The following is a 15,318-nucleotide window of genomic DNA, read 5'->3' on the forward strand; positions in this document are numbered from 1 at the left end:
GTACACACACACACAGGGTGAAAGAAGGGGTCGTCTCTATTTTCCACGAAGGGAAAACTAAGACCTAGGGAGGTGAAAACTTGTCATGGGCTAGACAGAGTCAGGAGCAAAGCCAAGCAGAATGCTCAGCTGTTCCCTCCCGGCCAGGGGCAGCTCAAACTCCCAGGTCCAACATGGGTGAGGCTGGACTCCTAAGACTGGGAGTTGGTGTCTTTTGGGCAAGAGGGTTGCAGGCCAGCAGTCCTGGAAAGTGTTGTCTCAGTTCTGGGAGGTGGCCCCAGGCCGGGCAGGTGTGGGTACATCCTCGTGATAGGAGGGCAAAGCTGGAAGGGGCCTTTCCCCCTGATCTGCAGGTGAGAGAACTGAGGGATGGCTAGGGGCACACACAGCTGGGGACATTTCTATCTAATGGCAACACCTGCTGTGCTCTGGCCTCTTCATTCTAAGCCCAGTGCTCCCCAAGCCAGAATGTTACAGAATGGCTTTTTTTTTTTTTTTAATTTAAGTTGTGATAGGGGCCTTCCCTGGTGGTCCAGTGGTTAAGACTCCAAGCTCCCAATGGAAGGGACACGGGTTTGATTCTTGTTGGGGAACAAGATCCTGCATCCCACAGGCTACATGGTGTGGTAAAAAAAAAAAGGTAAAAAGGTAAAAAAAAGGTAAAAAAAAAACCCAACAAATTGTGGTTTTGAACTGTGGTGTTGAAAAAGACTCTTGAAAGTCCATTGGAATGCATGGAGATCCAACCTGTCAATCCTAAAGGAAATCAGTTCTGATTATTCATTGGAAGGACTGATGCTGAAGCGGAAACTCCAATACTTTGGCCACCTGATGCAAAGAACTGAGTCACTGGAAAATACCCTGATGCTGGGAAAGATTGAAGGCGGGAGGAGAAGGGGACGGCAGAGGATAAGCTGGTTGGATGGCATCACCCACGCGATGGACATGAGGTTGACAAAAGGCTCTGGGAGTTGGTGATGGACAGGGAGGCCTGGTGTGTTGAAGTCCATGGGCTTGCACAGAGTCAGACAAGACAGAGCAACTGAACTGAACTGATACAGCTTCAGATTGACCATTTTAGCTACTTTTAAGTGTGTGGTTCAATGACACTGGGTGCATTCATGGTACTTTGCTACCATCACCACCGCCCACCTCCAGAAATTTGTTTTCTTCCTACATTGAAACTCTGGCCCATGAAACGATAGCTCCTCATTTCACTCTGCCCCTGGCCCCTGGTAGCCACCACTTTCTACTCTGAATTTGACTACTCTAAGTGCAATATGTGGAGTATAAGTGAAATCATACAACGCTTTTCCTTTTGTGTCTGGCTTATTCACTTAGCATAATGTCTTTAAGTTTCAACCATGTTGTTGTTTGTGTCAGAATTTCCTCCCTTTTTAAGACTGAATAATATTCCTTTTATGTACTGTGTTTTATCTGCTTATCCACTGATGGACATTTGTGTTATTTCCATGTTTTGGCTATTGTGAATCATGCTGTTATGAACATGGGTGTACAAATATTTGTTTGAATTCCTGCTATCAATTCTTTTGGGTATGTATCTAGAATTGGCATTGCTGGACCATGTGTAATTGTGCATTTAATTTTTTTATGGAATGCAACTGCACCATTTCACAGTCCCACCAACATTGCATAAGGGTTTCAATGTCTCCATATCCTTGCCAATACTTGTTATCATATTTCTTTTAATTTAAAAAACAATAGCTATACAGATAGGTGTGAAGAGGTGTCTCTTTGTGGTTGGTCCACTTTTCAGTCTGTAAATTCAGCTTTTCTTCTGGTCTTCAGTGTTTTCATGTTCAGCTCTCTTTACATTATTTCTGAGAGATGAGGTTCATTCTCTCCTTTAACAGGTGGAGAAAGGAGACCTTGGAACCCACCTTAGAAGTGGGAATTGCCATGATCCCCCTTTGTTCTGCATCTGGTGCAGGCTCTTGCTGTGCCTACTGGACAGGCCTGTAGAAGTCATCCTGGACTGAAACTCGGGCCGTAGGAGAAAGCGAAGTTGACTTGGTTGGAGCCCCGCCTCTGCAGTGGCATCCTCTGGGGTATAAGATAGTTTGATACTTGCAGCCTCAGGGCCAGAGATGCTTGTGGTTGTTTTCACAGGGATAGAAGAAAAAAAGCTTTGTGTTCTGGCTGAGGGTTTCCATGGCAGATTCACATGATACAGTTTGAATCTATCCCAGATTCAGAGAAGGAACAGAAGCAACCTCTGAAGATTTCAAACCTTACTTTAGGGTAAGCTGGGAGTTTCCTGGTGGTCCACTGGTTAGGCTTTCACTGCCCTGGCTGGAGAACTGAGGTCCCACAAGCTGCTTGTAAACAGACCCAGAATGCATGCCACTGAGCATCAAGGGTGCCCCCTCCTGGACTGACTGAGAACTGCTTATGTCTGCATTTTGACAGGGCTAATGCCACCCACTCCACTATTCTTGCTTGGAGAATTCCATGGACAGAGGAGACTGACGGGCTACAGTCCATGGGGTCACAAAAGTCTCAAAGACATGACTGAGCAACGAAAACTTTCACCTTTTTCACTTCCGATGAAAATAAAAGCTTTAACTAACACCATGGTGCTCCAAATGTGCCTGACACAGTTGTAAGTGATTTATATTAGTTTCATAGTAACTTCATAACTTTATGAGGTAGGGACCATTATCATGTCCATTTTACTTTTGAAAAAATGGAAGCCCAGGGTGATTAACTAACTTGTCCACTGTTACACAGCTGGTAAATGAAGTTGAGATCTGAACCCAGGCAGCTTGGCTCCAGAATCAGGCTTTGAGAAATTTGAAGAAGAGATCAAGGTCAGAGGCCTGATTTAGTAAGACATTGCTTTTCCAAAGCACTTCATCGTTTATAGTGTTTTATATGTTTCATTTAATCTTTATAATAACTCAGTGAGACACTCAAATCATTCTTATTTTGACAGAGGTAAACACTGAGGCCTGCAGGCATTCAGGGACTTTCAAAAGAAATCTGGCATAGGGTGTTGATGAAGGTTGGAGAAAAGGGATCCCAGGCACTCTTGGTGAGAGTATAAATTGATGCAGCCACTGTGGCAAACATTATGGAGGTTCCTCAAAAAAATTAAAGATGAAGCTACCATATGACCCAGCAATCTCCCTTCTGGGTATATATCCAAAGGAAATAAAGTCAGGCTATTAAAGCGGCATCTGTACACTCATGTTTACTGCAACATTATTCACAGTAGCCAAGCTACAGAAACAACATAAGCATATGTTAAGGATGAATAAAGACCCCCCCCCACACACACATGTATATACACATATACATACATGGACCTTTAGGGGTTATCCTAAGTGAAAAAAAGACAAAGGAAAATACTACACAATTTCACTTATATGTGAAATCTAAAAAGGTCAAACCCATAGAAACAAAGAGTAAAATGATGGTGTCCAGGGCCTGGGGGCAGGGGTGGCGGGGTGAGGAGGAGTTAGAAGTTGATCACAGGGTACGAAATTTGAAGGTGAATAAATTCTGGGGATCTAATGCACAGCTTAGTGACTGCAGTCAACAATAATGTGTTGTATACTTCTAAGTTGCCAAGAATGAAAGTGAAAAGGTGAGTTACTCAGTGGTGTCTGACTCTTTGGGACCCCATGGACTGTAGCTCACCAGGCTCTTCTGTCCATGGAATTCTCCAGGCACGAATACTGGAGTGGGTAGCCATTCCCTTCTCCAGGGGATCTTCCCAACCCAGGGATCCAACCCGGCTCTCCCACATTGCAGGCAGGTTCCTTATCACCTGAGCCACCAGGGAAGCTCAAGTTGCCAAGAGACTAGATCTTAAATGTTCTCGCCACAAAAAAGAAATGGTGACTATGTGACTGATGAATGAGTTAGCTAATGCTATGGTGATAGTCATTTTGCAATATATTAAGTATCTCAACATCAGCACATAGAACACTTTAAGCTTATTTATGTACATCAGTTATGTATCAAAAAAGAAACACAGGAAGAGAAAAAGACCCAAGAAGCCCTCCTGGAGCTGCCACTGACCCTGTCTGACTCCATATCAGTCTCTTTTCCATAATCGAGGCTGGGCGGCAGGGCTGGCTTCCTGCTTGCAGCCTCGGCCATGTCCTTACCTCTGAGTACCCTCTGTACTGCTGCCTGGCATTTCTGAGCTGATCTGGCTGCCTGTGCATCACAGCTGGTTTGAGTTGGTGGACACAGCTGCACAGAGGAGAGTTTGCAGAATGGTGGGGAGCTTGGTGGCACTTGAACAAAGGTTGGGAAGAAGCTCAGAGGCCCATTGGGCTGGGAAAGAAAGTGGGTGGAAGGGATGCTCCTTTAGGGCCAAGGGATTTGCCTTTTGTCCTGCAAGTACTGGGAGCCACTGAAGGCTTCTGAGGAAGACAACAGCAAAACCAGGGCTGGACTTTGGGAGGCTGGATTTAGTCCCTGTGTGACCCACGGCCTGTGCCCTCTCCTAGCTGAGTTCCCGAAGCTTGTCTTCCTGCTTTGCATGTGACATCCTTCTATCACTGACTGTGGGTGTCTCTCAAGGGCTGTCAACTCTCAAAGGTCACTGGCCCCTGAAGAGATTTCATTGTTTAATCTCCAAGTCATGTCTGACTCTTTTGCGACCCATGGACTCCACCAGGCTCCTCTGTCCATTGGATTTCCCAGACAAGAATACTGGAGTGCGTTGCCATTTCCTTCTCCAGGGGATCTTCCCGACCCAGGGATCAAACCCACGCCTGCTGCGTTGGCAGATGGATTCTTTACTACTGGGCCACCAGGGAAGCTCTCCTTGTGGGGCAGAAGCTTCTGTGTTCTGTCTGTAGTCTAGCGACTGGAAAGCCCAGGCTGGGAATCTTCATGGTGGCAGGTATTATGGTGTTCTTAGTGTCAGGAACTGAAATTAGGTCCCCCCCCACCGCAACCCTGCCCCCTGCCTCTTCTGGATTCCTCCCTCTTCTTTCCCTGGAAAAACTCCTGTTGACCTTTCCAGACCCAGTGGGGGGCTCAGTCTCCTGTGGTGGCTCCTGACTCCCTCACAGAATGAGTGCTGCAGCCCCTAAGCTCCGACAAGACTTGTTGAGTCCCTGCTCTCCTTATGCTACAGATATTTATTTGTCTTATTCTCCCAGCTACACTCTGAGTGTCCTGAGGGAACGGTTTCGTCTTTGCTGTCTCTATATTCAGCTCAGAGCCTGGCAGGGTTAAATACTTAATGGGGTGCAGTCATTCAAGCATATGTATCACCTGCTGACTGATGCACTGGAATGGAGCAATGAATAGACCAAAGAAAATTCCCCTCCCTCCACCCTGGCACTCTCAGTCTATGTGACCTCCACTTCTATAAATACTTTCTGAGGGACAGACTTCCCGCTGCCTTCCTCAGATCTGGGAGATGTTGTCTTTTGAGAATGGACTTTGACTGCTTGAAGAGGAGAAGCTCTTTCTTTAAGGATGAGGACCATTTGCCTTGTATCCTGCAAGAGCCAACAGAACACAGTTCTCTGGCATTGGTAGGTTGTAGTTGCGTGCTATACAGGTATTGGATGGACTTGGAGTAGACTTAGACTTTGGGTAAGATTTTTCTTAAGGCTCGGGCTAAGGCGATCCCTGGACCTGTGTAGTGAGAACACTGCCAGCTCCAAGAGTTCTCTACAAAAGGACTGGATTTTAGAGGCAGGTGGGCCCTGACTTGATGCAGTCAGACTACAAAATAATTGGTTTTAATTCTAGACCGTGTTTCAGAGGTCTTCCTTGCTCTGTGCACTTTCCCAGCTCCAGGACTTCCTTTTGAGTTTTAGAAGCAGCAACTTGCAGAGGTCCAACCTGCCTCGAGAAATACGAAAAGACAGGCTGGTGAGAGGGGCGTCACGGCAGACATGGCAGCTCTGTGGTGAAAGTTACTGAAGCACCCTCTTCCCTCCCTCCAACACACTCACCCACCGGCTGTCAAGGCTTCAGGAAACCAAAGAGAAAGGGAACAAGAACCGGGACTCCAGAGTTTCCCATAACTCATCCTCTGGTAGCAGGGAGTGTGGCTCCCTGCCAGGCTTGCCCACTGACCCAGCTAGGCAAAGCAAGGTCCTTCTTTGGAACTCAGTTTCCACATGAGTAACATGAGGAGGGATGAGTAGCGGGATGGTCTCAAGGGCTCTTGTGGCTTTTTGTAGGAAACAGCAGGGGCTCTGGTGTCAGATACACCTGATTTTATTTTTATTTTTTATTGATTTATTTTTTAAAATTTGACTCCACTGAATCTTCATTGTGGCACGCAGGCCTTTTCTGTAGTTGGGGTGTGGGCTTAGTTGCCCCATGGCAGGTGGGATCTTAGTTCCCTGGCCGGGCATTGGACTCCCATCCCCTGCACTGGAAGGCAGATTCTTAACCACTGGACCACCAGGGAAGTCCCTGGAAATACCTGATTTTAAAAGGAAGAAAGCTTGGGAAGTGGGTACAGTGGTGAACATGCTGTCTTCCTTTCCAGTGCGTCGATCCAAGGCGGCTGACAAGGAGAGGAGCCGCCGAGCCCAGCGCGCCCGGGACGAGTACCAGCGGCACTCGCTCCGCGCCATCCAGAAGGGCACCATTGCCGGACTCAGCTCCAGGTTCCAAGAGCTTGGCCAGAGCCATGAGCAGGAGGCGAGGCTCTACCACCACCTCCCAGGCCCGGGGCCGCTTTCACCCCTGGCCGTGGCTAGCAGGTGGGTCTTGGTGTTGTTTGAGACCTTTGGTTATTGCCAACAATGCCCTTAATAAGTAACCTTGTAGACATTAATTTTATACTCGGGCAACTATTATCTACAATGGCGATTCCCCAAAGTGGGACCAGTGGATTAAGGGCTCCATGTATTTATAGTATTGATAGTTAAGGTCAATTTGTCCTCCACAGAGATGGTACCAGTGAACACTCTCATTCTTTAGCCTTGCCAGCAGTATGTTGTCAGACTTTTGTTTTTTGTGAGAAATAATATCTCAGTGAAAGTTTAAATCTGCGTTTCTATTTATGCATGAGGTGAAGTATTTTGTATATGTTTAAGGATTTTTGATATTTCCGTACCTGTCTCTTCCTTTCCTGCCTCTTCATTGTGTGATTGATCTTTTTGTCATCTATTTTTTTGTTTATTGTTATTCAGTCGCTAAGTCGTGTCCAGCTCTTTGCAACCCCATGGACTATGGCACGCCAGGCTCCTCTGTCCTCCACTATCTCCCAGAGTTTGCTCGAATTCATGTCCGCCGAGTCAGTGATGCTGTCTGACCATCTCATCCTCTGCCATTCCCTTCTTCTTTTGCCTTCAGTCTTTCCCAGCATTAGGATCGTTTCCAATGAATCAGCTCTTCACATCAGGTGGCCAAAATATTGGAGCTTCAGCTTCAGCAACTTCAGCCCTTCCGATGAATATTCAGGGTTGATCTATTTTTAGGAATTCCTAAAATATAGGGGAAAAGATTCTGTTCTTTGTGATAAAATGTTTTTCCCCCTCAATCTGTCATTCGTCTTTTGACTTTTATGATAACGTTTTCTGTCGTGTAGGAATTCTTGATTTTTATGAGATCAGAGTTTCTTTTATGTTTACTGGATTTAGAGACATAGAAGTCTTCTTCCTCTTGTGCTTTTTTTTTTTAAGGAGACAAATAATTTGTCCTTCAGGCCCAGAAGACAGAGCTGCATGGACTGTTGCAGTCTGGCTCCAGGCTCTCTGGGTGTAACTGTCAGTAGGGGAGAAGTGACAGCCACGGCGAGCCACCTTGGATGGGGTGGGGGGACCAGGGAGCAGGCAGATGGAATGGCAGACCCAGGCACCAGAAGCCAGGCATCAGCCTCTTTCCTGTGGCTGCCCTATGGCACAGGTCCCTGTGGCCTCACTGCCCTCAGCACTGTGGTGCCAGCACGTGCTTGCCTGGCTGTACTGGGGGCAGACACATGGTTGATGGGAGAGAGCTTCAGGAGCAAGGCTGCTGGCCAGGTGGCCTCGTGGAACACCTCCCGCTAGCATTTACATTCTGGGGAATCAGATTCTCTCCTTGGAAACAGAGGGACAAGAGGGAATGAATTTTCCTTGCTGTCATTTATAACCTCCTCTTGCCTTCTAAGGAGAATGAGTCTTAGAAACCAGAGGATTTTTTCTCCCCAAGCATAGTTATTTACTGCGGAATGCAAGTGTGAAGAAAGAGGCTGGGGGCAAAACTGTTGTTTCATAAACAGAAAGGGACTCTGAGGTTCCTGAGAAGAGGGAACTCCTGAAGGGTGGATACAGGGGGGCAAAGCTGGTTAGAGGGGCTCTGCCTGTGGAGGTGGCTGTGGGGAGGAAAGGGTTTAGAGAACAGACCCCACTGATCATGCCTTTGAGCCGTTCAGTGGAACCTCACCCTCCATCTTTCTTGTGTGTTGCTCAGTCATGTCCAACTCTTTGTGACTCCACGGACTGTAGCCCATCAGGTTCCTCTGTCCATGGGGATTCTCCAGGCAAGAATACTAGAGTGGGTTGCCATGCCCTCCTCCAGGGGATCTTCTCAACCCAGGGATCGAACCCAGGTCTCCTGCATTACAGGAGGATTCTTTACTGTCTGAGCAACCAGGGAAGCCCTGTCTTTCTTATGGAATCATTTTTAAAATCTGTAGTGTTCACTACTGCACGTGAGTACATGGATTCATCTCAGGGCAAGAAAAATAGGAGCTCATTCTGGGGTTTGCCAGGAAGTCCTGGGCTCATCATCCATTTTTGTTGGTGCAGAGGAAATGCAATGACTGCGTAAGGGGCCAGCTGATGTTTATTGTATAAGAGATGATGACAGTGGTGGTGAATTCTAAATGCCAGTGCTATTAGGTAGACCAGACAGCAATGACAGTGAGCATTTGCCAGGTTTCTGTCACTCAGGTGGAAAGGTGAAAAAGTTGCAGTTGTTTAAGGTGGGCCCAAAGTCTGCTCTGCTTTCATACCATAAATTAATATAAGGGAATTTTTGAGCTTCCCTGGTGGTTCAGTGGTAAAGAATCTCCCTGCCATTGCAGGAGACGTGAGTTTTATCTCTGGATTGGTAAGATCCCCTGAAGAAGGAAATGGCAACCCATTCCATTATTCTTGCCTGGGAAATCCCACAGACAGAGGAGCCTGCGGGCTGCAGTTCATGGGGTCACAAAACAGTTGGGCATGACTTAGCGGCTAAACAACAACAACAACAAATCTTACTACACAGCCACAAACAGTGGTACATGCTGTTATGGGGCATGTGCTGTCAAACCCTTACTGGGCTTCGTGTAGTATGGCTCCAATAAAGCACAGACACAAAAACAAGTGAAATCTGGGCTTTTGTGGGAAAATATCAGAAAGCACGGAAGTAGTGCCCCTGTTCATCTCACTCTAGGGATCTTCAGACCCTCACCAGATCGCCGGTCAAAAGTCAGCCAGTGCAGTGCCTTGTTCCTGCCTCTCTCTCTTTCCTCTGTCCTTTTCCTTTTTATTTTTTGGAGGTGAAGCTCAGCCATTTCAGAGCAGATTGAGGCTGTTCCCTGTGCCGATACTGTGTCATAAATCATGAAAGCTAGTTGGCCAAGACAGGTGTCCCCTTAGATGGCAGGGGCACGGGGGATGGGCGGGGAGATGGGGAGAAGCAGAACCAGCATCGTCTTCGGTGGGGGTTTGGGGAGTGTGTGATATATCATCACATATAATGATTTTGCTGGTCTTACATTAGGATCCTTCTTCATAGATTCTGCTGTTTATGCCCTGGGCTTTTCACTCTCTCAGACATCCCCTCTTGTCCCATTTCCCTCTTGCACTTGTGTGACTTTTTCTTTTTTACATTAAAAGAGACATTGCCCTTACCAGGCAACAGGAGGGATCCCAGTTCCCATACCAGGGACTGAACCCGAGGGACCCCGCCCCACTCCTGGATTGGAAGCATGGAGTCTTTTTTTTTTTTTGAAGCATGGAGTCTTAACCACTGAACCACTGGGCTGCCAGCAAGTCCCCCTCCTTTTAAAAAATTTTTTTATTGGAGTATAGTAGCTTTACGATGTTATGCTAGTAGGCATTTTTCCCCTAAAGCAAGTGATAACAGTTTTCTTTTGGGGAAAAGTAGGAACAGCTGGTACATTATAATCTGCAGAGTGCCCTCAAGTACTTGGATTTATTTAATCCTTCCCACAAGCGTGCGTGTGGGCGTGGGGCTTGTTCACAGTGTCTTCCCGGCTCCCTCCCCATCCTTCCCGCCCCGCCCCCTGCCCCCTCCCTCCTGACTCTCCCACACTCCCTGGTCTCTGTCTCAGCAGGACCTGGGAGCGGCCCCTGCGCCCCGTCTCCAGAGAAGTCATAGTCCGCTGGTTTAAGGAGGAGCAGCTGCCTCGCCGAGCGGGCTTCGAGAGGAACACCAAAGCCATCGCCCCCTGGTTCCACGGTAGGCTGACTTTCCAGATCCCTGGGGCAGGTTTCCACATCTCAGCCTCCCTCTGGGGCTGGGGCAGAGTCTGAAGGACCGCTACCATCATGGGAGTGGGGACGTTCAGTTCAGTTCAGTTCAGTCGCTCAGTCGTGTCCGACTCTCCGCGACCCCATGAATCACAGCACGCCAGGCCTCCCTGTCCATCACCAACTCCTGGAGTTCACTCAAACTCATGTCCACAGAGTCGGTGATGCCATCCAGCCATCTCATTCTCTGTCGTCCCCTTCTCCTCCCGCCCCCAACCTTTCCCAGCATCAGAGTCTTTTCCAGTGAGTCAACTTGTCGCATGAGGTGGCCAAAGTATTGCAGTTTCAGCTTTAGCATCAGTCCCTCCAATGAACATCCAGGATTGATCTCCTCTAGAATGGACTGGTTGGATCTCCTTGCAGTATAACGGACTCTCAAGAGTCTTCTCCAACACCACAGTTCAAAAGCATCGATTCTTCGGTGGTCAGCCTTCTTCACAGTCCAACTCTCACATCCACACATGACCACGGGAAAAACCATTGCCTTGACTAGACGGACCTTGGTTGGCAAAGTAATGTCTCTGCTTTTTAATATACTATCAAGGTTGGTCATAACTTTCCTTCCAAGGAGTAAGCGTCTTTTAATTTCATGGCTGCAATCAGCATCTGCAGTGATTTTGGAGCCCAAAAAAACAAAGTCTGACACTGTTTCCACTGTTTTTCCATCTATTTCCCATGAAGTGATGGGACCAGATGCCATGATCTTTGTTTTCTGAATGTTGAGCTTCAAGCCAACCTTTTCACTCTCCTCTTTCACTTTCATCAAGAGGCTTTTGAGTTCCTCTTCACTTTCTGCCATAAGGGTAGTGTCATCTGCATATCTGAGGTTATTGATATTTCTCCCAGCAATCTTGATTCCAGCTTGTGCTTCTTCCAGCCCAGCGTTCCTCATGATGTACTCTGCATAGGACGTTAGATTCTGCTAATTCTGCTCTGGCCCCACAAAGACTGGCGGTCTCCCAGGGCTAAGGCTCAGTGTTCCTGGTCGCCTGCAGAGAGGGGAGTGGAGAGAGCTCTGGTGTCTGTCCTTTCTGTGCTCACTGAATGTGCTGAGCTCGAGGCACAGGCTTTGATGTCCCCATGGCATGTGTTGAAGCACTGAGTGACCTTCACAGAGACCGTTAGAGACCGCGGCTTCACATCTCTGTGCAGGAGTCCTGGGGACTGCAAGCCCCAGGGCTCCAGACATGCACTGCCCTCTCTGCTGGGAAGGGATGAACAGGACTCTTGCACACTGCCCTCACTTCACAACCTGCTTGGCCATCAAGGGCCCCTCAGAAGCATTTCTCTCATTGTGACCCCCTTCCTTCTCGTGGGCCTCCATATACCCAACGGAAGGATGGAGGGCCTCTTTATGGCTCAGAAAGAAGACAGTCAATGTTTATGTGTGAACTCATTGTTTGTCCCTGGAGCTGGTCCCAGGGATTCCCTGTCTGTAACCTCTGTCTCAGTTATATGTCCCTGTAGAGAAACTCTCCCTGGGAGAGCTTCCATTGGGATCACTGCTTTCCTTTTTATTTGTACATTATTGTAATCATGGAAGCACAAAATTAGCATCTTAGGTGCCTGCATAGTGTGTGACTCAAAAAGTTTTGTTGAGGTGGGGGTTTGTCAGGGCTGTTGGCTGAAGAATTGGAGAAGGCATGGCAGAGGTCCTCAAATTTATCTTTAGCTTTATTTTTAATCCCAGTTTAATAAATGTAATTTTTATATTGTCACAGAGCAAACAGAAACATGATTTAAGTCTCGCAATTCACATAACTGATTCTGTGTTCTTCTGACAGTTCTACCATAAAGCATGCAGAAACGTTGCTAATACATGGGCCAGAGCTATTTAGTGACAAAGTTTTCATTGATCTGTGACAAGAGGAAAGAAAAAGGCTCATCTATGGAGGGTGGCCAGCTATCTTTGCTTGCAAAGGACTGTGTCATATTCAAAGATAATATCCTCTCCTCAGTTTTAGTGTTAACATGTCCTGTCTCTTATGAATTGATGGTGATAGTAAACAATGGTTATTTTTTTTATATATTGCCTTTGCTCTGAAAAAGGGAGGAATCCCGTGTTGGTTTCCACACTTTTTCTTTGATTTGTTGTTGTTTTTTAGTAGCTAAGTTGTGTCCTACTATTTGCAATGCTAGGTACTATAGCCTGCCAGGCTCCTCTGTCCATGGGATTCTCCAGGCAAGAATACTGGAGTGGGTTGCCATTTCCTTCTCCAGAGGCTTTTTACTGATACTTATACCTAAAATCTCAAGAGTTGACTCACTGGAAAAGACTCTGACGCTGGGAGGGATTGGGGGCAGGAGGAGAAGGGGACGACAGAGAATGAGATGGCTGGATGGCATCACTGACTCGATGGACATGAGTTTGAGTGAACTCCAGGAGTTGCTGACGGACAGGGAGGCCTGGTGTGCTGTGATTCATGGGGTCGCAAAGAGTCGGACACAACTGAGCGACTGAACTGAACTGAAATGAAAATCCCAAAGTCTGGAAGTCCTGGTATGGTCCAACTTCCTTCCCATTGTAACAATTCCTGATAGCATTCTTAATGGGACTCCCCCGTTGCTAATCTGTACTAGAGAAGAAACCTCCTGCCCCACAGTCAGTTGTTAGGGAGTCACTGCTGCAGGTTGGCTGAGGCTCTGCTCTTGGCTGATCTTGGCTGGGCATCATCACTGGGGCGGGGGGACTCTGCTCCGTTTAGCTCTCATGCTCCTCTTGGGACCAGCAGGCCAGCCTGTTCACACTCTTCTCAGGAGCCAACAAAGCAAGTGGCAGCATGCCAGGCTCTTGAAGTCTAGCCTCCAAACCAGCATGCTCTCACTTTCACCTCGTACCATTGGCCACAATGTGTCACAGAGTTGAGAAGGTGGGAAAAATATTCTGCTCCTTTCGTGTGAGGAACTGCAAAGCCATGTGTTAAAGAGTGTGAAGACAGGGAGGGGAGGAGAATTTGAGCCACTAATGCAATCAATCACAATCCTCATGTAAATCTTTTCTTTCCCGGGGTAAGCATTCATCATTAATTTAGTTGAATTTTAGGTGCAAAATTCAGGTGTAAAAAGGACTCTTGTGACTTTGTATTTTCTTCCCTTCTGTCAAACACATTTGGATGGGTTGTTGAACTGTAATCCAAAGGGCAATGTGGACCAGGAGTCTGAAGATCCGGGGCCCTCTCTAAAACCTAGCAGCTCCGTGAGCTTGGGTGTGTCCTTTCAATTCCTTATCCGTGACCATAACATCAACTCCATGGGATATGTATGAAGATCAAGCCGACGAATGTGCTCTGTCTATGAGCACATGAACGTGGGTGCCGATGCCTCCCGGAGTCTGAGACGCCTCCTCTCCAGAGAACCAGTCTGGGAAAGTGGACTCGGAGCACAGAGGGGGCAGGGAGGAGGAGGTGGCTTCCCACTGGGACCATGGGGTTCTTGATAAAAGTCTCCTCTGTTAAAAAGAGGGAAAATGTAAAGTCATTCCTCCTTTCTCCTGTGTTCATTGTTATGTTCCAGGGGTTCTAAGAGAGATTTCTGGTTATATAAAAGTACTCATGAGAAAACCTATTGCATATAGGCTTGGTTTTGGCGGGGGGAAATATCTGTTTTTGGACTTCAACATGTATCTGAAACTATTAAGAATATCCTCTGTCTAAACACTGCCTCTGTCAGTACCCATTTCTCCTCCTGAGCTTTACTTCTAAAAATCAGTCACATCTGGTTCATGGCTTATTGTCTTGGCAGCAACCCACTGGCTGTCTCCAGAGGACTTGCCCTGAGAGCTTGGCAGGGACTGCGGGTGTGCAGTGAATAGTGGAGTTGGGGCTTGGGTGCTGGAGTGGGCCTCCTGATGGCCTGTCCTGCACTCAGGTTGGGTGTTCACCTCTTAACTTTTTCTGACAATCACCAGGGCAGGGCACTCCCCATCCATGTAGTCGGTGAAGCTTGTAGGGACCCAGCAGTTGAGATTGGCTTTCCGTGCAAAGCAGAGCTCCCAAGTGAAATGGGCACTGCTTCCTACCTTCCCATGCTGTGTCTTCAGGACACACATGGAGGAGAGGATTGTGGAAGGTCCCTGAGCTGCAGGGGTCTAGGGTGGGGCCATCCCTTCAGGCTCTTTGTTCACCTTATTCTTAACCACAACACATCTGATTGTGTTTGAAGCAGAGGAAGGACATAGAAGTTATATCAGTCATTTTTAGTAATTATTTTGGGGGGGGATAATTGTCTTGCAATATGTGTGTGGCGGGGGAACAAAGCGACCAGTCCTCAATCTCTGGAGTCCCATCTGGAGAAAGGGAGATCATTAAGCGGATTTGGGGCTGGGAGTTCTAAAGAGACACATTTCACTTCAATAGAAGAAAGATGCTTGCAGCTACTGTTGGGCAGAGGGACGGCTAGTGGACTCTTCAGTTGGGTGACCAGAGGGCCTTTAAGAATGTCTGTTCTCAGCATCTGGTATGCAGTGTGATTGTGCTGGCACTGCCCCGGGACCACCGGAGCTTCCAAAGTTTTCTCAGGTTGTTGGGAGCACGGGAAAGGTTGGCCAGGGTATGGGGTTAGCCACAGAGCGGGCACCTGGGTGGGAGTCTGTGGGCTAAGGAGTGAGGGTGTGTTCTTCCTAATGACTGTTGGGCTTCTTTGTTCTTATTTGTGTCTCTATCACCAGTACTGTCTTCAGTCCAGGAACTGAGGCTCAGGCAGTGGACACCACCTCCTGGATGGCCCTTCCAGGAGTCCTGTGGGAGGTGGGGGAGCAGACACACCGGGCTGTCCTGCTGAGATGCAGCCCCCCAAGGAGGTGGGAAGGATTGTGCCTGTGGAGGCAGAGGGTGAGAGGCAA

At 47.7% G+C, this 15,318-nt stretch overlaps 1 protein-coding gene across 5 annotated transcripts in view; it reads left to right on the top strand.

Moving 5' to 3' along the window:
- The window catches only part of SH2D4B (SH2 domain containing 4B), an 84,325-nt gene that overhangs the window by 49,999 nt on the left and 19,008 nt on the right, over positions 1–15,318 (top strand). For 2 of the 5 annotated variants that reach the window (XM_088842469.1, XM_088842470.1), the window contains exons 5-6: positions 6,497–6,713; positions 10,280–10,407. In XM_088842469.1, coding sequence (XP_088698595.1) covers positions 6,497–6,713; positions 10,280–10,407 — 345 coding nt within the window. Of the gene's footprint in view, positions 1–6,496; positions 6,714–10,279; positions 10,412–11,798; positions 11,923–15,318 lie in introns of all 5 variants that reach the window. The other 3 variants (XM_055425972.2, XM_088842471.1, XM_088842468.1) reach the window with 2 other exon arrangements.

This window comes from Moschus berezovskii, chromosome 12, assembly GCF_049115385.1.
Source record: "Moschus berezovskii isolate FMDL1 chromosome 12, NW_MosBer_1.0, whole genome shotgun sequence".
Lineage (NCBI taxonomy): Eukaryota > Metazoa > Chordata > Mammalia > Artiodactyla > Moschidae > Moschus > Moschus berezovskii.